This window comes from Buteo buteo, chromosome 24 (genome assembly GCF_964188355.1).
Source record: "Buteo buteo chromosome 24, bButBut1.hap1.1, whole genome shotgun sequence".
Classification (NCBI taxonomy): Eukaryota; Metazoa; Chordata; class Aves; order Accipitriformes; family Accipitridae; genus Buteo; species Buteo buteo.
Window position 1 is genome coordinate 2,723,642 of NC_134194.1, and position 25,464 is coordinate 2,749,105.

Below are 25,464 nucleotides of genomic sequence, written 5' to 3' on the forward strand. Positions count from 1 at the left end.
ATGCCACGGCTGCAATGCAAGAAGGGCAGATTCTGTCTTCTCTATCCGCAGTCAGCGCGGCTGTGTTACTGCCGATTATGTGGCTATGCAGGTTTTCCCCTCTTTGTTACTTCCCAGCCAATGACAAGGAATTTAAGTGTAAAGTTACATTTTTAGAGTATTTAGATTGGAGTTTAATAATACTAACGGCTGTTCCAAGCCATTCATAATATACTTGTATAGTACATTCAGTGGTAACTGAATGGATTTTGTCTTGGATCTGAACAGCAGCTACATTGCAGTAGGTGTCGCAGGTGTCTGCTGGAACAGCTGTTTTGCACAAGAGGCACTCTTTGAGGAAAGGAAAAATGAAATGCTTTTCAAATTAAGGGTAAGACTCAACTTGTGGAAGAAAAACCAACCAAAAACATTTTCATCTCTTAAAAAAACCCCCAACCACTGACCAACCAACATGTCCATTTCTTATGCAACTTGTCTCTTCCAGGCCAAATTACGCACTTGCATGCAAATGTTTTTGCGTTGGAGAAATCCAGCCCAGCTAGTGGATGTGTGGGGTCACAGGGTTCTCTTTGCAGTGGCAAAAAGTACAATTTGTCTTCATCTTTATGTTCCTAAAAGCAGCCTGACAGGCAGACAGGCAGTTTGAGAGACAAGTGTATTCATAAGAACAAAATGTCTGCAAAAAATTGCAAACCCGTTGTTTGTTATACTGATAAACTGGTATATCAGTGTCCTAGCCCAGTCCTACATGTCATACAGCACTGACTATTACTGCAGATAGCTTTATCGACAATCACAGATAACTCTGCATTATTGATACCAACTTATACAGCCAGGATAATTTTATGATTTTGTAGTTCCTGCAAAATACAGAACAAATCTTAAAGTGCTTGACATCTCATCATTGAAGGCTTTGATGCATGAAATATTTGAAAATACTGTTTCAGGATGTAGTAGAATATTGTAAATTTGAAGATGCCTGCTAGTTAGTGCTCGAACAAATAATAAGGCATTCAGTCTCAGTTTCTATCTGTTTGTAGGCTGAAAGCACTTCAGGACAGGCTATATTTTTACCTTTAAAGTATGTACTGTATTTTGAGTATTGCATAATGAGAAACCATCAGTAATTAATAACTTCAGCATATTGGTATCAAGAAATTCTCAAGTTAAATGTGACTGCTATTCCTTAAATTTGTCAGTCTTGAAATTCCAGATGTATTTCAGCACCAAATACTCAGGTTGCTTAACAGCTGGATATGAAGCATTTTTAAACATTTGTGTTTAGAAAGCTGTTTTTGTGTACATCATATTTAAAAAACCTACTTTATTATGTTCAAAATATGTTATGTTGGAGGTTTTTCTAAGTAGTTTGCTGTGCAAAAGTAAGGTTTGTTATAACAGCTCCAGCGTCTTAAAGAAGTTTTAACGCCTTCCAGTATTTTGGGGAGTGGGCATGAGTTTGAAAACTGCCTATTCTCAAACATGAAAGGCTTTCTCCAGTGAACAACTTTGATCCCTCCCCTATGCCAGTAAAGTCAAGCGTATACTCAGCTGCTTGCACATTTAAGATTTTGGAGTTCGGCTCTGCAGTCATGGAGGGTTTTCTCTGTATTAGCAAATCACACAGTGGAAAAGGGAAAGATGAACCAAGTGAAATGGCCGATACTGAGAATCGTGTTATTTGCAGTTCTGGGCTTTTACGTTTTGGTAGCTCTAGTCTGATCCCGTGGCCTGAGCACCCATTAGTGGTTGGTGTGTGATACCACGCCAGTTTAACTTGCATTCCTTTCACACATGACATAAGTGCTTAAGCATTTTTAATTAAGAATAGCAGTGAATCAGGAGGAAAACAAGGTTTCTTGCAAATGAGGCATCCATAAATCAAAGGTAAACAAAGCTGCCTTTGGTATGTGGAAGACATTTTTTTCCCATGACAGTGTTGCAAGCCAGTGAGTGAGTGTCTGAAAATTAATGATGCAGATGTAATAGATGAATATTAAGTGACAGGAGCATACAATAAAATTATAAATAAAAAAAACATAATGTAGTTTATACTACTGACTTTTCTGGGCTTTCAACAGTGTGAAGCTATAGAATAATGATGTTAAAATGTGTGTGACTAAGTATGCAGATCAAGCAAAATCTTAATTGTTGAATGGTTTAAAACTATAATGGTTATACCTTTGGTAGTATGTCCTTTGACGTAGTTTTTACGGTATTGTAAGAAGACCTTAATTTAGATTAGTTTCATGCTTTCTCACACTTTTCAGTATTTGCATTAGTTTAAATTCTTACTTGGATTATGTTTGCCACTCTGCTTGCAAGCACTAAAGCACACGTAATGTGGTGTACCTTAATGAGGCTTTCCCGTTTTTCTTCCGTATCTCACCACATGAAACATCAAGAGGGCTTAGTGATTAGGGATGTATTTTCGGCTGGAGAAGCTGCTGGGATGGTTTGTAAACAGAGGTGTGCTGATGGCCAGCTGAAATGGGCTTGTCGGACGAGACCTCCCCAAGGAGCAAACCTGGCCCCGTGAAGTGACTTCCGTGGTCGTGGTCTCGCGGGAATGTGGTGGTCTGCTGCGGTGCTGAGTTGGATAACCAGTATGACTAAGGACTGAGAGCTCTCACAAGCAACACCACGTGTTCTTGGCACCACAGCAAAGGATGAATTAGTCCCAAAAGTAAAGATTGCCCTATCTTGTCCACAATTAAATGTACAACTTTTCAGAGCTCTCTTCTTTGAGAAGCAGCATGGTTTTAGGTTTGGGTGGGTGTTTAACGGCTGACTAAAGATGTCACAGAGTAATTTGTTGTCACAGAAATGTTCTTCTCCTTTGGAAGAACGGTCAGCACGAAAGCTTGCTCTTGTCTTTCCAAACAGGATTTTATCTCCACCATTTGCAAAGCTTTGTTCAACTTAACCTTTTCCCTTTCCAAACGTCCTCTTACATTTTGATACTGAAATCAATTAATCTCTTAAGTGTTTGCATACCTTTGTAAGTACTGTACTGTTAATTTTTCTAATGTAAATATATATTAACTAGAAGATGGCAGGCTTAATACTAGACATGACTAGGTGACTCCAAAACCTAATTATTCTCTTCTTTTACTGTCACAGTACTCATCGTTAATTAAGGTAATGCTTGAAATTATTTCTTAAAAAAAAAAAAAAAAAGTGAGTAACTGCTGATTACCTAAAATTCCCACAAAGACTTCAACCGTCACTTCAAAGCAGATTTAGATGACTCTGGGACTGTTATGCTGCTGCTTGCTGCTCTCCATGCCTCCTCTTTTCTCTCTTTCCCTTGGATGTGCATGCATTCTGGTTCTGGCTATCTTTTTTTCCTAATGTATTTGCCTGAACTCGTTAAGACTCTAATTCTGTGACAATAAACCAATAAAGCAAATAGTTGAACTTTAATGTTGATTAATGGTCTTCCGTTAAAAAAAGAAATGTGACAAATGTCATATGTTACCATCTTCTATCAATTAGACAAATATGTGTGCATCTTTGCTTGTGTATTTCCTAATGATATTTTCTTGTTGCCTGTTATTAATGTTAGTGGATGTTACTTCTGAAGAAAGAGTCTTCCTTGGTCAGTGGTTTCAGGGCTGAGTTTCTGTTTATTCTAAACATTACATTGTGTAATTTTACAAGACAATTAGGAATGAACATCATTCTGAAGCCGTGATTAAAATTGGCAGAGTAGTGAAATACACTGATGTCAGCAAACCTCTTAACTGATAGAGAAGTTACACATTTGAATTCTAGAGAAAAATATGGAATAAGTCATTAAGAAAGTTAAAATCCATGTTTCTAAAACACATTGGGTATGTTAATTAAGAAGATTGTTAAAAATTTATATTTTTAAAACGTAGTGGTTATGGCTGGGGAAAAACCATATGACGCCTCCTATTTTTGAAGGAGCTCTGTTGTGGTATAATCGATAAACCATCCCATGATGTGCACCAGGAAATAATTAAACTTGACCTATTGACTTGTAAATATGAGTAGTTTATTCTTTAGGATTAGAAGGGCGAGTTTTGTCTTTGGAACGTAATCCTTTTCTGAGTGTTTGGTTGTTGTAAAGTGCTTGATGGACCAGAAATGATAGTGCCAAGGGCTTGACCTTTGTTAGAAGTGGTGTTCCTTTCCTAGCATTATTATTTACTGCCATTACCTAATTAGCAAATGTTGCAACATAAGCAGAGGGGAGCTTGACAGTAGCTGAATTTTGTGGTGTGTTTATGTAAAACAAAACAGAAAGAAAACAACCCTCCCTCAACCTCCAGTTTGATAAATTGTTGTTGTACAATAAAAATACTGTGCTTTAACAACCTTCAGCAGAAAATTGTAGCTTTTTTCCTAACTACTGGGGATATAACATCAGTAGTAATCTATTTTGTGATAACACAGATAGTGATTGTTTCTGTTTTAAAAAGCTGCAAAAACTAAAACTTCCAGTTGCACATAATCCCTTTAGAATTTTGTTGGGGGGAAGGGGGGGGAAAATCTATTGTCTTTAGTTTTCTATTGTATGGAATAGAATTAGAACTCTTTCACTTTTTTTTTTTCTTTTTTCCAATTGCAAATGATACCTTAGTAAAATTGGTTTCACTTTTTGGTTTTCGGTTTGTGGAGAAATCATAACATGGAATTTCAGTTCACCTCGAAGTTAGAGCTTACATGAAAAATGACATTTCTGTATTTTCCAAACTAAATTAACTTTGTTTTAATAGTAGGAGTAGTTTGGCCATTCTTTTTGAGGTATTGCAAATACACAAGACTGTCATGCCTGGATCACATGCTGTGTGGAAAAACCATGAAAGAAGGCATGAAAACTTTAGCTATGAGTTGCTTACTATAGATGTGTGAAAATGCCAGTTTTCCATGTGAAACTTCTGCTTCTTTGGCCTGCTATAGCATGAGGTGAGAAAATTTGATTTGTCGTTTATGACTCCATGGCAATCATGTAATTTAAAGATTTATTATTTTTTTTTTTAGTAGACCATTAGCAAAATCAAAACTTGACAGTTTAAACTGCCATGCTCCTGTTAATTGTAATACTTTATCCTAACCGGATTACACTGATAATTTCTTTGTTGGAATAATGTGAAGCTTCACTTGAGTAACTTCATGGTTTAGTTGCTTAAGTTCCTTTCCTGAAAATGCACGTATCCTACAAAAGTTTTTTTTGTGCACCCCAATAGGTAGTTTATAAGCACGAGTCTTTTAAACGTTTTCTACAAAGTCATTGTGTTTCAGTGGATATTTGCTGTCGAGATGACTGTGTATGTAACTCAAGTGTTTTGTGTGGCTGAAGTTTCAGATGTACTTTCCAAATGTAACCTTAGTGAAAACAGATGGAGCTGACCCACTTTTTTAGGATTTGTCTCCACACTTGTCTTAATCTCCTTCTAATTCACACATTAATCTCTGCTTTGAGTTAACTGATACTTCAGTTATTTCACCTGCTGATATGTGTTAAAACGTGATTGCTGTTGACAGTCTGAGGTTGTAACACAGCAGCTATAACTACTGAACTGCTAATCCAGAAACAATGCTGTTAATCAGGTAGGGTTTTTTAATTTGATGTCTGTATGGGATCGCTTTCACTTGAGCTCAGTTGAGTGGGGTAGGTCGAGCATACCTAATTCAAGCTAACAGGTCTGTAGTGAAGATAAACTTCCTTAATATGTGAAGCCAGATATATTCCATTCCAGGTGTTACTACAGTCACAAATTCAGTGTTTTAAGAGGTTATTGGTCTGTAACACACCCCACACCCACCCAGCAGTACCTAGCTCAGCTCTTTTTTGCTGGTAGTTCCAGTACCCTGAGATCTGCTTGCATGGTACCTTCTCCAGAGTCGATTCCCCTAAAGTTACCTCAGTTCTTGGGTGTCCTGAAGGTAGTCTCCTTTTAGAGTCAATCAGCTGAAGCACATCCGATTGCTTTTAGCCTGTCTCCTTAGTTGCTGTATTACACTGCCCATCACATTTTGTTGCATTTGTGTTTTTTCATATTTCTTAAATAGAACCTGTCACAATAATAGGCTCCTTGTGGTGGTACAAGAAGCAACACAAAGACAGAAGTCACAAGTTAAGGCTCAGTTTTAGAGAAGAGATTCTCTGTCCTCCTGTTTGCTGGGAGGATGAAGGGGCATCGTGGAGTTCAGGGAACTCTCGTTAAAAATGCTGCATGCAAAGGAGTACTTTGGCGTTCTTGGAATTTATGTATATTTGTTTTTACACAGCCTGTTTAATGCTTAATTAAAATTTACTAATGTTTTCTTGTCAATGCTGAAATGCATTGCGGGTGGTTTTGAGTATCTGCAAGTAATAATGGTTTTACAACGGAACATTCTTTGTATTTAGGCTTTACATAGCAGGCTATAATAAGAGGTCCTGAGTAAATTAAAAAAATTACGATAATAGTACTATCTGGTTAGAATTTTTCACGCAATAGTTTTCATCAATTTTTCTTTGTCCTTTTTTGTTTTTAAGGATGTTGTAACATGCACCATTGCCAACTACTTTTATTACTGAAAAGGTAAAATAGGCTGTTCATCTCATTCTTTTTCATTTGCTTTTTTTCCATCCCACTCTAGTTTTGGCAAGCAGTCTGGAGGAAAACGAGGATGCGAATGTATCATATTGGAGCCTTCAGAAATGATTGTGGTAAGACATTTTTTTCAAATGTATTTAAATCTATTGCTGGTTTCAGCAAATTCTTTCTGTTTTGTAGCAGAAAGCTTATTGTAAAGTATTCTATAAAATTGCAGCAAAATTGCCTTGATTTCAATTATACCTATGGCTGCTATCGTAACAGCAATAGCTATGTAAATTTAATCTAGATGAGTAAATGGTAATGATGATTAGGTCATTCTTTCTAAAATTATGCTTACTTGAGTTTCAAAAGCCTACCAGTTACGGCTGAGTTGAGCATTCCTGAGTCAGGCAACGATAGACTGCTATCCTGAATATTTTATTTACACCCCCATCCCCCATTTCATTGCTTTTTACTGGCCATGCCAGCCGTGCTGGGTCTGGTAGGAAAGGCCCTCTTACTCCTAGCCTTTGCAGTTCCACATAGTGTGAAGGCTTTTAGGTAAGAGGAGAAGGAACGTAAGAGCGCTTAGCCAAGCTTGAAGGATAAGGTTTTCAGCTTAGTTGTCATCGACCTTTTCCATGTCCAGGTTTCTTTCTGCTTCTTCAGAACACTTACTAATGCTACCAAGTTTGTAGATGTGCTTATAGATTGCAGCTCAGTCCTTCCCAGGTTGATGCACGCATATTGTCAGCAGTTGGAAATTAGGATTGCTTTCGTAGGGCAGACTGACGTTGTACCCTAGTAGTGTGGCCGGGGACACAGGAAGATCTCTTTCAACTTTGATCTTATGAGAAGTTGCTAATGGAACTGGAACAAAAATGTTTTTGTTCTGAGAAGCCGCATGTCTGTTAAGCAGGCTTAATCTCCAAACTGCTCTTGATTTAGCTTCCTTATATCTAGAAAGCTTAACATTAAAACTAATATTTGATGATGTCTCTTTCTCATTGAGTATGTGAATATTCAGCTTCTATCAGAAATTTGTTTCTCACAGCACACTAACATCTGTGGATGTCCTGTACTGTGAGTATGCTTGCTATCCTTTGTGCCATTCTTTCTGTGCAGTGTCAGTCTGATTCTGCTCGTGGGCTTTGATAGCATCAGTAATATGCTCTTTGCTGCAGCAGATGTTTTAAGCTACAGTCTGCCATGTCATGAAGTAAGCGCAGGTAAGAATGCAAGAAGCCTGTCTCAGTCTCTGGAGTGAAATAGTTCATTTGTGTATTTCCAATTATCCAGTTTCTTCTCAAAGCTGGAGTTTTGAGTGGGAGATTTATGCCTTGAGGGATGCCACAGGACTGTTTGGGTGATGATATGTGCAGCCATATCACGTGAATGCCCCCGGCACTCTGGTTTGCCACTACTGCTTCACATTTTTACCTGTTATCTGCTGCTGCCGAGAATTTGGTGTGCTGAGTACGCCTATGTCCACTGCCTGGCGTGAGCTGAGGCTTGCACCTCAACGCTCCTAGCACTTGGTAGCACAGAATGACAAACACTCACCTATCCCGTCACATACAGACATTTTGGATTTCTGTAATCCTTCAAGTTGATGTAACAGAAGAATTTGGTCTGTTTGGACCAATATCGCTAACCAACCAGTTACACAGCTCTTGGCTTCTGTAACTGGCGCTGCAGACGTTACGAGACCTGGTCTGCTGCTTCCTACAAAAACCCAGTAGACGGTGACGCAGCTGCTGTTTGCAGTGGGACCAGTCTGAAGCGTGCATGGGAAACGTGCGGCTTGCCTTACCGGGGCTGGCTGGTGACTTGCTGCAAGTTGCGTTTTCAAGTTTACACGAAATATATTCCATGGCCAAAATATGTGGTAACATGAAATTTCTAGGAAATACCTACATCCTCCTTTGGTCTTACCACCATTGTCGTAAAAAAAAAAAAAAAAAAAATAAAAAAAATACAAGAGGATGCAAATAAAAGAGTAGCTTCTGTGCAGTGTGCTACTAGAGAGAAACTGACCTTATTAAAATATTTTATGAAGAAACTAGAGCATTTTGTGTGTGTGTGTAATTTGAGTAGCTATAACTGTGATGAGTTTTTTCAGAGGAACACACTGTCACAGTCTTTGGAGAAGGCAGCGTTGGCCGTGTCAGCAATGTCAAACGCTGCTGGGTGTTCCTGGAGACAAATGCACAGCCTGGACAACTGTCCTCTGTATTGTAAACCTCTTGAATTTTCTGTAATTGTAGTTAAATGCCAATGAGAGACACTTGAAAGTACCATAAATCCTTTTCTGGAACTTCAGTATATTTTTCTGTAGGAAAATCAGAGAATTAAAAGTGCAGTTGTTTCTTCATTAAATGTAGCTAAAAGTACTATTAACTGTTTTCTGGGTAGGACTTCAAATGGGGTGAGAAAAAAGCATCAGTGTGGTGGCATGCACCTTGCTAATGATCTGCACTGACACAAGGTGTACTTGAGCTTCATTTCCCTGATTAATTCTTATTAATTTATCTTAATTCTTTTATTTTCTCTCTCTCTTTTTTTTTTAATTTGCAACATACTAATGAGGTTTAATACATAATGAATATTTATCTTCAAGCAAAAGAATTAGCTACTTTAATGTAGTTAAAGAACACCATCATTCTCTGCTGCTGACTGATTTTTTTTTTAAAATTTTTTTTTAATTTTTTTTTTCCTCCTCTCTTTTTAGAATGTAAATCAGTTTTGTAGCAGGAATCCTCTGGGAACTGACCCATTTTAAAGGCCATAAAATGTGGTCAACTTAAGTTAATGAGGATAACAGATAGTGTGTGAATGGGCATTGTAGCTCATATTTTTGGAGGCTGAGCCATCTATTGAATTAATAATAGGTCCATTTATTACTTAAGAAAATGGCCCAGAATTGCAGCATATCTCAGTGTACTGAAGTGTCCTTTCTGTTGTTCCTTGGTGCTTTCATTTTCTTCTTCAGATCTAAGCATATGATATTTGGAGCAGCATATTAGGAGGTGGAAAATATTTCGTTGCTGGCACGGACTTCAGAGTGAAATTGAGGACAGTCCTATGATCCTCCTTGATTTTTACGTGGCAGCAAGTGCTGTGGGTGAAGCTGGCTGTATGGAAGCATTCCTGCTGCTGCCAGCATTCAAGGTTAATAACACCCCTGATTAGAAACTAGCCAGTTAATACGCTATTCCAGAATTTTTGTTACATATTGAAAACGAAATAATACGAAGAAGTCTACGGGGCAGCGGTCTCCATCTGACCTGGTAGCCCGGTGGCGTGTCGATCAGCCTGGTCCTCCCCGCTGCCGCGACGGCACAGCTCCCACGCCAGGGTCCGGCTTGCTGCAGCCGCAGAGATGCTGAATTCCTCCGTAGGAGTGTTCATCCTGCTCGGGGCGGTGGGGTGAGGAGGTTGAATATGCTCTCTGCAGCAGGCATTTTTAGTTTTAACCAGGTGAAAGCACAGCTGAGCAATCAGCGGTGCGAGGGAGCCCTGGCATGCCTGTCCCGCTAATGCGGAGCATATCAAAACCCATCTGTATACGTTAGTGTAAATCATAAGCATAAACAATCTGATGGTCAGCTGGACTCAAAATACTGATGGTGCTGGTGGTACTAAACTGGAAGATATGTGGTGTGGAGGTCTTTCCTTGTTTTCTGATTTTTGTTTTGTTTTTGTCAGCAGCCGTGGCATTAACTGAAGGAAGCAGGTGGTCTCAGTTTCTGAGTTTCCACTAGCAGTTGGTTGTTTTGCTTTTGTGCTAACAAATAATAACATTTATGCTCACTTCTTAGTTTTCAGTTAGAACTGTGGAAGAAACATCTTTCACTGAGTGTTTGTTTTACTTTAGTCTTAAAAATGCCGACTAGTTTTGGGACTTCTTAATAATAAGGGTCCTCAGTATTGGAAGAGTCATTGTCCGGCCACTTCAGTGGGCCCTCAGTGTCCAGGTTAGTCTGTTATATTGGAGAAACTCAGCACTTGTTTTAGTTTCTATGATCATGTAAGATTGAACGCAGAGAAAAAAGGAAATAATGCAAAAAGGAAAAAGGAAAAAAGGAAATTTACTGAAGGAGCTCATGTACTGTAGCGCACATACAAATATGAAAAATGAAATCCACACAATTTTGGTTATTTAATAGAGTAACTGTGCAAAACCAAACTTTCTTACTTCTGGAAGCCTTCTGTATAATTTAGGAGCAACGTTATTCCTAACTAGAAATCCCTATTTTATGCTAGGTGAAGAAGGGCTTCTATATCCAGTATCTTACTACTTTTTTTTGTTGTTGTTTTTATTATACTAAATGGCCTGTTTAAAAGCTTTTTGTTGTTGTTGTTCTATTTCTTGTCTGCCTGCATACATTGGTGGTTTTTGGGGGGTTGGTTGATTTGTTTGTTTTTTACATCCTTACACCATTGTGCTTACAGCAATTCTGCTACAAGGTATCTTTGCTCATTGTCCTGTGCGTTTGCAAACAGGTAGTAAAATTCTAGTGAAAAGTGTGGTTGTCCCTTGCTAGGGGAACTCTGGTTTTCTGCTTTCTTTTTTGAAAACGTTGTGGTGTGAGGTTCACTCTTCTTAACTATTGTATCTCTAACATATTTTGTCAATGTATATTTTTCTCTAGGGAATTAAAAATAACCCATAAGGCAAGCCCAGCTGCTTGCACCTTCTTCTGACCTCAGACAGACTTAGCTGTTTGGAAAAAGCGATGTGGAAAGTAGATGTGATCTTGCTTCTGTGATGGTTTAGATATTTTGGTTACTTTCTTGTTCCTGTCTGTTAAGTCTTTCTAGTTTTCATTCCTTTATACCTTTTGAATTTTAATTTTGAGATAACTTACCCAAGTATTTGAAGTGAGGGCTGCATTAAGACCACATAGAGGTTCTTCTCATGTTCCAGTACTAAAGTCTTATGTTTAGGTTTTTCAAGTGAAAATTTGAAAAAAAAAAAAAAAATTAAAAAAAATCATTGAGGACAGTATAAATTCCTATACAGCAAGTGTATCGTAGAGGAGCTTCTTGCCCGGCTGCAGCCTATTTGCATGCACGTCTGTTCTGCTTCCTGCTAAGAGAGATTTTTCCAAAACATCAGAAGGAAATGGGAAAGGATGAGATTGCTTTTTATAGAAAAAAGGAATTGTAACTAGTGAGATAAAAAGCTTTCATGTTTGCTTTTACTAACAAGGTGAATTTACCTAATTTTTAGTGTTTAGTCACAAATAATATTTAACATCAAGATATGAATCAAGTTCTAGTTATTTCTTCGTAATCTGCTGGAAGTGATTAGAAGTCAGTATGACATAGGTGAAGTAGCTATTTATAAAAAGGTGGAATATTTGGAGTTGTTTAGTTGTGACTGATACTAGAAATAAGTTACACTTTTAAAAATTACACCAATAAAAGTAGGATGTAATTCAATGTCTTTACCACATTGTAAACACTTGAAGAAATGGTAACTTCTGTGTTGAAGATACCCTTGAATCGAGCAGTGTCTGTAACTTGCATTGTGTGATACGTGTGGCTGCAAAAGGGTTTCTGCTGGTGAGTGACATTGTTTAGGGGATACGTGTGCCTTTTAAACTTTTTTAAAAAAACTGTTTCCTGGAAGGAAACTGTGGCCTCTGGCTCATTGTAATAACGTAGTTCTGAGACAGGCAGCAGTGGTTCTCTGAAACGTCCACAGTCGTTTTCTTGAGAAGAGTTTAACTGCTCTGAACTTATGTTTTTCCCTTCCTCATGAGCTTCATACGGCTTCATCGGCTTTCGGTGATATGGAAGAACTGGATGTTTAACCAGGAACCTGAACATGTGTTTCAGGTGGAGAACTCCAAAGACAATGAGGAAAACATCTTGCAAAGAGAAGTCCCGCTCAGGCAGTCCCGTCGGAGGTTTAGGAAGATCAACCAGAGGGGCGAGCGTCAGACCATCACTGACAATGTGGATTCCAGCAGTTACATGTCGGTGAGTCTGCTTGCCTTTGGCCGAGCTCCTTGGCATCATGCCGTCTGCATGGCTGGCTGGCGTTTTGTTTTATTGAGAAATAATAGTCTATCTTTGTCATTTTTGAGAGAGCTTTTTTCTTGTTGGGCAGCAGTAGAGTACTTTGGATTCAAACATCGTGGGTGGAAGCAAAGATTCAGGCACTAGTTAGAAAAAAGGTTTTTTGGCTTAGAGGTTTTCAGTTGAGCACTATAAATAAATCTTAACATGTTGGCTGGACAGAGAAATAGTCATTCTTGGTTTTTGTTGGTTTTACCTGGAGTTCTTTTGGTAAGATGTAAGAAGTGATGATTTTCTCTTTTTCCTTAATAAATTTGAACTGTGGTTTGGAATTGAGTCAATCATGAATACGGTTCAATGCAGTATTAACACTATTGTACTTGGTCATGTTTACTTGCTTAAAAATAGTATAGTGGTAGTTCAAGCATCAAAAAGAGTAACGGCAACTCATTCGCCAGTCTTAAATAACATCACAGACTATATAATTTGTGCTCCGTGAAGGCACATACAGCTGTGGTCACAATGCTTTTATGAAGGTTTCTCTTTACCATTATTTTTCATGTACAAACTTCCTGCTTGGTAGCAGGATGTATGTGTGATCTAGACAAATTATTTCATTGAAAATAATTGTTGTGGATACTTAGATTTGCTTTGAAAATCAAAGGTTAGAAAACAGTAGTAACATGGAAGTACACCAACCTTGAGTAGTCTTCATGCACAGAAAAAAAAAAAAAATTCAATTTCTCCCCTTTTTTTCCCATCTTCCTTTTCATCTCCCCAGAAGGTACAAAGCCTCTCTTAGTTGATACAATTCAGAATATCTGATGTGTGCGGTTAGATATCTAAACTTAAAAGATTTTCTCTGTTTCAGAATTAACTGCTGTTTTTTTCTGCATGTTGGTAGCTGTTGGATCACAGGTGATGATTTTAGGCTCTCCGCAGCGTTAGCATGTCTGTGAGTAGAGGTTACTGTGGCATTTGTCTTCTGTAAGCAGAAGAACTCTAGTTGCTGTGACAGGAAGAGAATATGCTGTTTCAAGTTTAACGTCCGCTGCCATCTCATTTCGAGAACTGTCACGTGTTGGATTTTATCATTAGTAAGTCATTGAATTAGTTATTGACGAAATGAGATGTTGGATCCTCATACTCTGGGCAGTCATGCATGAGGCTTTATTAGGAATTAAATTCCAATCCGTGTATGACAAAATCTGTCTCTTTTGCTTTGGTATTTGTGCCAATGAATAAGCACACAGAAAATAATTTTCAGACTAAGTGCTAAGTGGAAGAGAATCCCAGGAACAGCTGATGCTGATGCTACCTGTGCAGCTTGCCTGGAGGGGCACATGAGAAGGGACTTGGCATCTTTGGTCTAAGAAAGACCAGGTTACACAGCTTCTTGAATGATTTCAGAGGTTGTCAGTTATTGATGCAAGGAGTTGGTGTGGTACACTCTCACAGGATTGTGGTTAGTCAACAAATGATGACCTCGTTAGGATTTTTCTTCATGTTGATTTATTTCTTTGATACCAATGACACGGAGCGCATGCGTGTCGCTGCACGTATGGTTTCTTGTGGCAAACATGGTGGCTTCCTCAGATGTATGAAAATATATATATCTCTCTCTCAACATTTGATGGGAAATGGTATAAACTTCATAAATCAACAGCACATTCCTAAATCTGTTTTTATGTCAGTTAATTAGGAATATATAAAAAGAGTCCTGTTAACACTGCTAGGTGTTCTTCTGGATGAGTGAGTGCTAAGTGGCAAGGAGTAAACAACCACCTCTCAGATAGAAAATCTGCAAGCTGTTGGGTTTGCAGCCGTCTGAATTGAAATACCAATCCTTGCTTTGTAGACTGGAAGCTCCTAATTGGAAAGTGTCATACTCACAGTACTTGTTGTAGCAAAAAGTAATTTGTAACTCAACAGATGACTAAGAAATCAAAACATGATAACCAGCAGCCTGTTTGACAAGTAAATAAAAATTCGGTGCCTACATTTTTCCATATTCCATTATAATCTGGTAAAATAATGAGTTTTTCTGAGGTATGGTTTGTTCTGTGCCTAGGTTTAACTCTTAACCTGTAGGAGTCTGCTAATATATGGCCATTGGTTTCCAACGGTCTTGAAAAACAGGCTTTACAGTGTAACCCTTCATGTCAGCCCATGTGAGAATGGGCAGGATAAGGAGGAGGGTTTTTGAATGAAACTTTCATTTGACAGGAACTTGCAATAACGTTTCTGCCAGAGTGGGAAAACTGTTTACAAACTCACCAACAGATTTCCTCTCTGGCATAATGCTAATGAATAAAGGCAGTGTTGTATTTCACTTTCCAGCTTGTTGCTAAATGCTCTTTGACAGACGCTGAATGTAGCCTGATGGACCTTTTGTGAGCCTTGCTTGCTCTCGGAGGGCTCGGAGCTTTCCAGCCAGTCTGCAAGGACTTCAGTCAGGCTCCCGTGGTACAATGTTAGAGTACTCAGCGTGACACTGTTTAAGTTTTTAAAAGCCTAATCTCTCAGGCACAGGTAGTTTTCTCCTTTCTAAAGAAAACTTAGATCCTATAGGTACTGAAATTCGGTGTTGCTTTACCCCAGCTCAGAATTTTTTCTTTCACAAATAAATAGAAGATTTCTTCTGTTTTGCTTTTAAGGAGAATTACCTATGCAATCGCCGTTAACTCCTTAAAATGTAAATCTCTGTGCATTAAATATACTATGATTAGTATTTATGATTAAGGTTAATCTTTGTTTTTATAAAACATTACCCATTAGGTTGTGACATGAGCTTGCATCTACTTCTCACATGGAGCTTCCTGCTTGTTATTGCTGGAACTCATTCTGTAGGAATCCCTGTGATTGGCCATGAAATAAAGATTCATATGCAGATACTTTAAGTAATATTTTAAATGATTGTTACTGTCTTTGAAACTCTTCCTTTCTCATATGCCTCTTACTTATGTAAAAGAGCCCTAGTACTTTAGTTTAACTGTGTGTCTTCACGATAGTTGACATTCAAATTATTGTGGGTGGGTATCTTAATTTTTTTTTTTTTCCCCTTCCCCTTGAATGAACTAATCTTAAAAACGGATCATCTGGTTGGTTTCTTTGATGAAGGAGTTACCATTTAGACTCCTTTACTACATGTTTGTGGTTCATAGAGCAATGTTGTTTCACAAGAGCACTGGTCTCCTGCAGCATAAGTACTTAAAGTTGGGTGTGGTGGGTTTTTTTTTTTTTCTTGCAGTAAAATACAGTGAACATATGCTGCCAGTGTTCTCACTCAAACTGAATAGGTTTATATTTCTGTCTATACCTTCAAAGTGCATAGTGACGTGAATTTGTTCTTGCAATACATATGCAAGGAAGTATGTTAGACTTGCTCTTGTTAGGTGGGTGAACAGACTGAGGTCTGGCTCCCACTTGCAGAGGTGTGCAGTAGCCGTGTCAAGGTCCTGTTGGCGCTGGGTTTTTCCCTTCTAGCTGGCACAGTCTTGAGGATAAATGTGTATTTGGTGAAACACTTCTCAAATTTTTTTTTTTTTTTTTTTTCCAGGATGCAAAATAGCATTGCTGCGCATGAAGTGACGGAGGAGGTGGCTCTGTTGTGGTGGGTCACGTGCAAGGCGAGGGCCACGGTGGCAGCCCCAGTGCGTATGGCTGGCTGTCCACCTGGGGCAGGTCTGAGCATCCCCATGATTACATGGGATCTTTTTATGATGGGCATGGGCATTTCTGGCCTCTGTTGCCTTTTTCATTTTTGTCACTTAATAACTCTCTGTGCCTTGCATGTCACCCCCACGGTGATGTCTTGACTGGGGGGGTGGGAAAGTGAGGCTGGAGTTGTTTAGAGAAAGCTCTTGCTCAAACTTCATGGATTAGAAGGAGATGTGCTGTTAGTATTACTTATGCCTGCTCTTGCTTCAGATCTTATTTGTTAGCATGACTGCATATCTTTTTGGAGGTTTGCACTCTGTGCATATTACTACTGTCTGTAATGTAGATAAGAATCCAGACAGGAACTGGGGTCGTGCGGTAGGGCATTATCATAACTGAGATAAATACTTAGTAATTTCTAGTTCTTAGTCTAGTTCTCAACCCAGTAAGTAATGCAACTGTATTTCTTAACTGCAAAAGAAAAAGTAATTGTGATTGTCTTTGTTCAACTATGTCCCAAACTTTTGTGACCATACAGCAGGTGCTCACAAAACTACAGCCAGACTAACAACAGATGACTTCTCTACGTTAACACTTTTAGGAAAAAATGTTTAATCATAGTTCTAGTGCTTTATAAAAGTTAAATTGCTGTTTTGATCTTGGATCAAGTAATTGGAAAGTAAATGGTTCAAGTATTTATCTTCACAATTAAAAAATAAAACCTGAGATAGTAAGTGTTGCACTTACATTTCTTGCAGTAATCAAAACCAAACGGGATTTAGCAATTTGATTCAAATTTTTACGTGACCCTCAGACCTGTAAGCTCAAATCTTTTTTCATTTGAATAAGATTTTTGACTAATTTATTACCTACATGCATTTTTGACAGTTCTCTCTGTGATTTTTTTTTTTGAAATGAAGAATATTTGTATATCTAAAAGTAGTGCATGCATGATGTGATGCATATTTCCATGGAGTTGTGACAACATTTTGAATTTTTTTGGTTGTTAGTTCATTGTAGAACAGAATAAAGAGATTGGTACCAAACTTTTAGTAGTAATCCCCTTTCTCAGAGATGCAGATTTACTTTTTTTTTTAAAAAAAAAAACCCTTGTAAGAGGATGATGAGGTTTAAAAGATTTATTATAATATTAAGTTTTACGGACAGTATCTTAATACTTGCATCATGTAAAAATTTTCCTGGAGCCTTGTAGAAGCACTTATCTTCAGAGAAGTCTGTCACTGAAGACTGCTTGAGTGGCAAGTTTCTTGTTCTTTGATCATTACTTAATGTAATCCTGTCAGAGGCTGGAGTTAGCGTAGGGTATCTCACAATTTAGGAAGTTAAGTCACATTTCAATACACTGGATCAAACCCATCAGGTTCTTTACCATCACTAATCCTTTCCCTTTTAAATGCTATAAAACACTGTGGGTCTTTTATAATCTATTTTTAACTACCAGGTAAATTTGCTGAAATGGTACCTTTTATTGATCTAAAACAACTAAGACCTACTTGCAGCATGCCTCCAGCTGCCTTTTGTTAAACTTGGACACAGCATCGGCTGGCATCGGTTTGTTTGGAATATTGGTTAATTTTAATGAGGCTGTGGCTGATCTGTGAGTGGCTAAAATCACTGGAGGATGGTGCTCTTCACAGCTCATTGCTTTTTAATGTGTTTTTATGTCCACGCTTCCTCTTTTTGACACTTTTAAAAAATGCTTGACTGTATTTTAGCTTTATTAACTAATGAATCAGAAGAAAATTTGGGTCTTGCTGAAATCCATGAGTCTTGCTGGGTACTCAGTGGGTACAGATATTAACGTCGTTGATAGCTTTCTGGAAGTGTCGTGCGATGCAAAGTGATAATGCAAGTTCCTTCTTCCCGACACTGTTTTTACAATATGAGGATTTTCTCTGTTCTAATCTCCGTCTTAAATTTTGCGTGGCGTAAGTCGGATCCCACCTCGCAGGTCGTGTATGGTGGAGAGCAGCAGGGTGTGCGGATACCTCCGTTAGCCAGGCTACCTGGGCAGGACAGGACCTCTGGAAAAGCCTGTGCGCGCAGTCGCTTGTTTGCAGGTCTGTTGATCTCCTGCCATTTTAAGTGTTTTTCTTGCTTCTGTGATGAAAAAGAAGCTGCGTCTGCAGCGCGTTCACTTCCTGAGCAGACGTCTTCAGGTTTGTTGTGGCCTACGCCTCAAGGGAGCTGGCTGCGGTGTGAGGGGAATGGAGCCCCCGGCTTTCTGGAAATGAAAATTACTGTCAAACTGCCAGACTGGTCTTTGGGGGTAGGGGAAGAGGCTGTGAATGATGTAGCAGTTAAGCAGCCTTGTTAACGAATGATGTCAGAGGTTTCTGCTTCTCTGGCGAAATGCCGCTTCGCCGGTAGAGCTGGGGACAACCTTCAGCAGGGTCTCGCTGGCGTCCAGCGTGGGAACCCGTGCTCGGCATCTCGAGCTCGCCCTGGTCTGCCGAGACGGCTGCCCTCGGGCGCTTCCCTTCGCTTCTGTGAGCGAGGGGAAAATTGCCAAATGCACGTTTGCTCGTACTTTATTTTACGTATTGATTTTGTCTGCTCGTTTTGTCAGCAGCGTTATGTCAAGGACTCCTTGAAAGTCTGTCGCTGGTTATGATGGTCATGAACAAAACACCAATCCTCAAAGTGTGCTGTGCATTAAAAATCTTCCTAGGAATTTCCATGGAGCACTGGTGCTTCCCAAACCAATTAATAAGCGTCTGCAGTTTCCAAAGAGCAGTGACTTGGATAGGCTGCGCACAAAGTAAGAAAACACTTACTGAAAATACTGCCCTTCGGTTAAAATCTGTGTTTTTCAGATTAAAATTTTATTTTTAAAGTAATAACATGTGCAACATGTAAACCCCAATTTATCCATAATGAAAGTGGTTGTAGTTACTCAAAACGTATATTCAGGAGTTTCCCCGAAGATTTTACGGACTTGACAAGCAGATTTTAGGTAAACTGTGAATTACAGAAATCATCTCAATTCTGAGGTGACATGTGCAGCTGTTTAACAGCATTTAAGAATGATGTGCAAATGAAACTACATCAAACCGAAACTAGGGAGGATTTATTTTAAGCGAGCACCTGTATTTACTCAAATCTGGCCGCTGGCAGAAGCATACAGCCCTTCTCGTTGCCCGTGGAAGAGCCTGTGGCAGTGGACGATGGCACCATGTTGGGGCATCGTTTTCCTACAGGACCAGTGGATGTCGTCTCGCTCTGCCAGGCTGCCGGCTTCAGTCTTGGAACAAGATGCTGAGTTGCTGTTAGGGAGAGCTACACTGTGAGGTTGCTAATAGGTCTGACTTACTCATCTTTCACCTTTTATATGGCTGAAGAAGCAGCTGATTTTTGCCACATGGACACATACGTATTTTGCCAATGGCTTTAAAGAAATTTCTCTCTCTTTTTTTTTTTTTTTCTCCTACCAGTGCTTACACCATAATTTTCTGCTCTTCTATTCTTCTCTTGCCTCAAAGGCTTTTTGTTTTTTTTCTAAACCTTTCTCTGTCTCAAATAAGATGAGCACTCAGTTGTACAGCTGCTCCCCCCCCCCAGATGTTGGTGAAAGCTGAGGTGATGATCGGCCCCATGACCCCAGTATCATCCCTGTAGCAGGTTTGTGTGTAACCCTCCCCTTGCTTAGCAGACAGCAGAACTGCACTTGTCTGTGTGATGATTCAAGAAAAACGTGTGGATATTTTTACACGTAGGTCCTACTTGCAATCCAAACACATCAGTGTTTTTACAACTGAGCACTTTCACCGGGAAGCCTGGAACCGTTTGGAAATGGATCCTGAGCACAGTCTGTCCTTTGCAGGGAGACCTCCTCACTCCGTTAACTGGGATTGAACCGAGAGTTGCTCAGACCTTGACCTAAGCTGGTGCTGGCAGTGCTGTGGGAGGGATGTACTGTTATGTCTGTTGCTGCTCCATGGCAGCTTGTGGCAGAAGAACCTTTCAAAAATTCTAGATATTTTGCAAATTAACATGCACAAGAAGTAAAAAAATTGAGTCATGATTAATGTGCTCACCATGCAATAATCAGTAATCTGTTTCTTCCTTCTCCTTTCACCACGTAGATGAATTTACACCATGGTAGAAATTAACTCAGTTCCTTGGAAAATGCCTGAGAAAATATTTTATGTAGCATATTCAGAGAGTTAATCTCTGTTTTGATGGACCCTAAGGGGTTGGGTGGCAGTTCCAAAGTCATTAATTCGTTACGAGCAGCCTCTTATGCAAACTATATTGAGAATGATGTGTAAGGGTTGTGCCCACTGCTCATAATTGTATTGTGTCACTCAGATGGTTAAGGGCAAAAAGCAGTGCTCTGCACCTGAGAAAGGCCTTTCAGTGTTTTGGGGGACTTAAAAACCTTTTGTGTATGAGTTGCAGTTCTATGTCAGATCCTTCTTTTTAACATTATTGTTTCAGTCTTTTGAAATGACATATTCAGTGGCTTCTTGTAGAAAAACGACAGGGTAGTAGCCAGCAAGCTGGTCGCCTGCATGCAGGGAGATGGTAGCGTGCGTGGATCTGTTTTTTGTTTCCTGTCTTCCATCTGGGCTGTTTCTGTTCAATATGCTGTACTGAAGTGTAGCAGCCTGGTTGTATTCGCATTTGTAGCCAGCTCAACCTTTCACTTAGGTTTGGGTTTATCATGCCTTAGAGAGAAGGAGCTATTCGAAGGGTCATTTTGTATTTCAGCCTGAAGAGTTGTAAGTTTGAGTCGTTGGGTTGAATGTCATGTAACACTGAAGGACTTCTTTAAAGGATTATGATGGTGTTGTCTTCAACTTTGTATTCACGTTAAGATGGTTTTCTAATTTAGAATATGGAAATTCAACTCAACTCAGTCATGTTCTTCGGAAGCCTTCTGGACCAAGTTAGGGACTGAGAATATCCTGAGCAATTTTCAGTTAAAATCACCATCAGAAAATGTCAGTGCATAATGCAAGCATTTGGATGCCCTGTTTTCCTTGAAAAACTTGGCATGAAAACCACTATCTCTACAAGAGAATAGCTAGAAGAATATCTTTGGTTTTGGCATAGAACTGATTGCTATCTAATGACATTTAACAGCATTTGTAATTTTACATTTGATATGTGGAAAATTTCTTAATGGGGATATATTTGACAGATGAAATACTTGAAATAGTTGATTAAATGAAGTCTCTGGCTAAATGGGACTGTCATTGTAGCTTAATTCCTTCTTGATACTTACTTTGTTCTTGCAAGTCGGAGTTGCTTTCTATTGATGAGTATTAACATTTTTTGTTGTGATATGACTAAGTTTTAGTTTGAGGTAGCATAGCCACAATAAACTACATGCATGTGTTGTCTTTATGATTTTTGATTCTGTTTCCTTTTAAAGTTTGGTTAACTGTTGTGGTTTGTAAACTTGGAGTGCAGTTATGGCATCTGGCCTGTCCATTGCTTTATCTGTTAAGATTGGTTTCTCAGGTTGGGTGAGAAAAACTGGGCTTTTGCTGCTGTTTCGCCCTCAGTGAAGGGAGGGACCCCAAATGACGGTGGGGAAAAATTTCCAAGAGCATATTTGGCTTTCCATTTTTAAAGCCAGTAAGGGCTGGATCGTACCAGAAAATGAGAAAGTTTGGAAATCACTACTCTGTAATGCTTAATCTAATGAAGGAAGCCCTGCAGAGCTGCTCTAGGGTCTGCTCTGCGCTTCCCCAACACGGCAGATTTGGGGATCTGTGTGTTGTGCTGTAGTCACCCTGCTAGTAAACCCCTTGGGAGCACTTTTGCCAGTGCTTTACCCACTCCTTTCTCCCCTGTTGATGCTGCTGCCGAGCTCAGGCTGTGCTACGCCTGGCTGGTCCCAACCTGGGTCCAGGGACAGCCGAAATGCCTGTGCATGGAGTTACGCCTGAGCCCAGACAAGTCTGTTGGTGTAGACTCCGCACGTAGAAAAGCAGTGTCATGGTACCTCCAGACATGGGTCTGTTCCTGGGAAAAAAGTGTTCATGAGATGTCATGCCTGAGATGATACTTAGGTCTTATATACTCTTCAAGCTGGCCCTGACGACTAGTAAATGAGAGTTGACTGTGCAAAATCACCCTTGCTTAGAGAGAAATTTTGAGATTTGGTAGAAGGAGTCAGATCCCTCCCCATTTCCTGCTTTCAGGCTTCCAGCTTGGTGTTAATACTCAAGAAAAATGACAGAAGAAATATTGGAAGTGGCATTTTAATGATTTTTAACCTCATCTGTGGAGTTAATGTATTATTCTCAAGGTGATTTAATCAGAGGCCTTTTTCTTATGAGAGGTGTGCTGGTACCTTATGTTCCAATAGTCTTAACCTGCTTGTTTTGACTTGAGATACAGTTTTTGTAAATGGGGAAGAAAAAGCGGTATTTCATATTGGTTTTCATATGAACTTTTTGAGGGTGAAAATGAATATATACGTTGGTGGGCTTTGCAATTTCCAAATGTGAAACTCTGACTGGCTTCCTGGGTAGGTGGCAGCTGAGGAAATTATGGCCAGGTCCATGTTAGGTTTGGGCTGTGATTTCAGTTTTGAGACTAGATCAAGGTAACCTTTTAGTAAGCAAATTCTAAATGTGTTTGGGAAGTTTTGCTGTGGGATATTGGAAATTTTGTCCTTTCAGTATCTCTGGGTGGACTCAGTCCCACAAACTGACTCTTCTGGGGTTGGTATCCACTCCTTCTCATCACCAGGGATTTTTGGGTTGCATACCTTCCCAAACTTCCCCACCCCTTGCCGAAATGAGATGTCAGGAAGGAAGGGAGGAGCATGATATGAATCATCTTGGTTCAAACTGTAGAAATGAACTTTTTGTTTGAGTCCATAGCAGAGGGGGCTTCCCCCTTCCCCCCGTGCTGGCGTTGTCCCTGTTTGCGATGCTGATCATGCTGCTGCCCGACGCTGCAGAGTGTGTGCACCGACAGACAGAGATCTGCAGGAGAGAGCTGTAATTTATAAACATATTTAAGAAAGTATTATAAACCATATAAATCTGAATTGCTGCAAATAGGAGGTGACCTTTCCGTGCTTAACACAACAGCTGAAAAAAGATGGTCGGGGTAGTGCGAAAGCGATGGAGAAATTGAATCCATGGTGCCTTTTTATTGTTCCTTCTGTATTGCTGGTGCTATATTTAGAAGCTTACATCACTTCAGGGATGATGACAGTCTCTGCCCTCCCTCTCCCGCTCCCTCCCGCTCTCCCTCACTCCTTCCCTTAGGATGGATCGTGTTTTCATACTACTTATGAGTCCTACAGATCTTTCGGTAGGATTTTTCTACAGCCTGTTAGTAGGTGCTACTGTAGAAAGCGATGCACGTAAGGATGCAATTGCACCCTGTAATGTCACCCTGAAGGGAACGGGAGCTCGCGGTGCTGCTTTCCCTGCCTCCGCTTTCTAAAAGGGTTAGGAACACAGTGGAGAGTTGTATTTTTTTTTTTTTTCCTTTAAACAGGAATTTCTGAGAAGCCCTAATGAGGGGCTAACCTTGCCACAAAAGTACAATGATTTATTTATGATGCTTAAGTTAAATGGCGGGGAGAAATCGGAGAAGCATGCCAGTGACACTGAATCAAGCAAGCGGTGCCAGCATAGCAGAGGCTGCATCCAGCTCGCGCTGCAGCTGGCTCTGCGTATTGTACCCCACGCTTCCCATCGCCTGCCTTTCCAGAAAGATTTAAAGTACTCAAATATATTGAAATAACCTCTTGATGCAGGTGCCCTTAATACTAAAATATTTCTGCATTATGCTGCTGTGTTTGGCAATTCCCGCTCGCAAAACTGTATTAAAATGAATTATTTTAGCCTGAAACATCTTTGCCCGAGTGTGTGCAATGACAGATTGCTTTCCAAGCAGCTGGTCTCCTTCCCCAGCCCCCACTGTGGGCTTGGAGTCAGGATGCTACCTTAGCTGCTGTACTCAAAATGGGGGGAGCAAACGAAGGTACCCGCTCATAGCTGAGCGCTGCTGCAGGGGGACGTGGCGGGGGACAGCGTGCCAGCCTGGCTCCGAGGACAAAAAGACAGAAGTCCACGAGCCCAGCGCTCAGACCCAGGCCCCTCGGCTCGCCGGCACGCCAGCAGCTTCTGCCTTTTCAGCCAGTGCCATGATGGCTTTGAGACCAGAGCTCGTCCTCCCCGCCGGCACTGCACAATGGGCTTTTCTTTCCCTGACTGATCAAGAAAAAGTAGTGCTGCTTGACGGGTACCTTCTGCTGTCAGCTGCGAGGGCTCTCTGCTTTTGCCGAACTTCAATTTGTGGTGTCCTTAAATAAGAGAAGACTCTAATCCTGCTTAACTGAACGTGCATTTAAATCGTGAAAGGCCTTACTATCCTTTTAAAAACATCCCATTTTTCAGTGACTTACTCTTGTCAGACAATTAGAACATGCAGATTTATTTAACAGTGGGGAGGATTCAGATAGCGTTATGGGAGGATAAAGAGAATGATGCATAGAAATGTATGGCGTGATATTTCAAGCATGGAAAGAAATCAGTGTTAAGAAACAAAGACCACCTTTAATTTAATTCAGAGATTGTAGACCGAAGGGGTTTTTTTCCTTAAGATTCTCTGAAAACTTGGAATCTGGCTTAAAATGAGACTGGCGATTCACTGTTTGTGATTCTGCCCGATGCTGCAGTTCTTCACAAGTATTCTGATTGCGATCACTCTGGAGCAGCCTTTGTACAGGATTTTTTTTTTTTCGTCTCAGAGTTGCTCTAGTTTTGAGATTTGTCATTAAACAGACGATTTATAAAAACTTACAGCCTTGTGCTGCAGGAAGCTGGGGCTGCAGAAATGCATGCGTTAAAAAAAACAACAAAAAAACCCCCAAACCAAACAGAAATGAGTGGGGGGGATGCCCCAAAAGCTGGGGTGTGGAACTAGGTCAGGTTTTCCCCCTGCTCGGGGCTGCGCGGGCAGGCAGGGCTGCGCAGAACTGGCTGCAGCCCCCCGGGACCACCGCCGCTGCGCTCATTGGCAGGACGGGCAGAGGGATGATGTCATCTTCACTTAAAGGCAAAACTAGAAGGAAATAGAATTTTGTTCCCATTATTGAGCTCGTGTTTACAGTAGTTGTAAAATATGGCATCCGCGCCAAAATCTTTAGTGGATTGGATTTCATGCACAATGCAGCGGGTTTAAAATGCGGTTGGGAGATGAATATCTGCCCGGTTAGCTG

At 40.1% G+C, this 25,464-nt stretch overlaps 1 protein-coding gene across 5 annotated transcripts in view; it reads left to right on the forward strand.

Moving 5' to 3' along the window:
• RAPGEF6 (Rap guanine nucleotide exchange factor 6) overlaps positions 1–25,464 on the forward strand; it is a 133,059-nt gene that overhangs the window by 36,658 nt on the left and 70,937 nt on the right. For all 5 annotated transcript variants that reach the window (XM_075056311.1, XM_075056314.1, XM_075056313.1 and 2 more), the window contains 2 exons: positions 6,616–6,685; positions 12,402–12,545. In XM_075056311.1, coding sequence (XP_074912412.1) covers positions 6,616–6,685; positions 12,402–12,545 — 214 coding nt within the window. The remainder of the gene's footprint in view (positions 1–6,615; positions 6,686–12,401; positions 12,546–25,464) is intronic.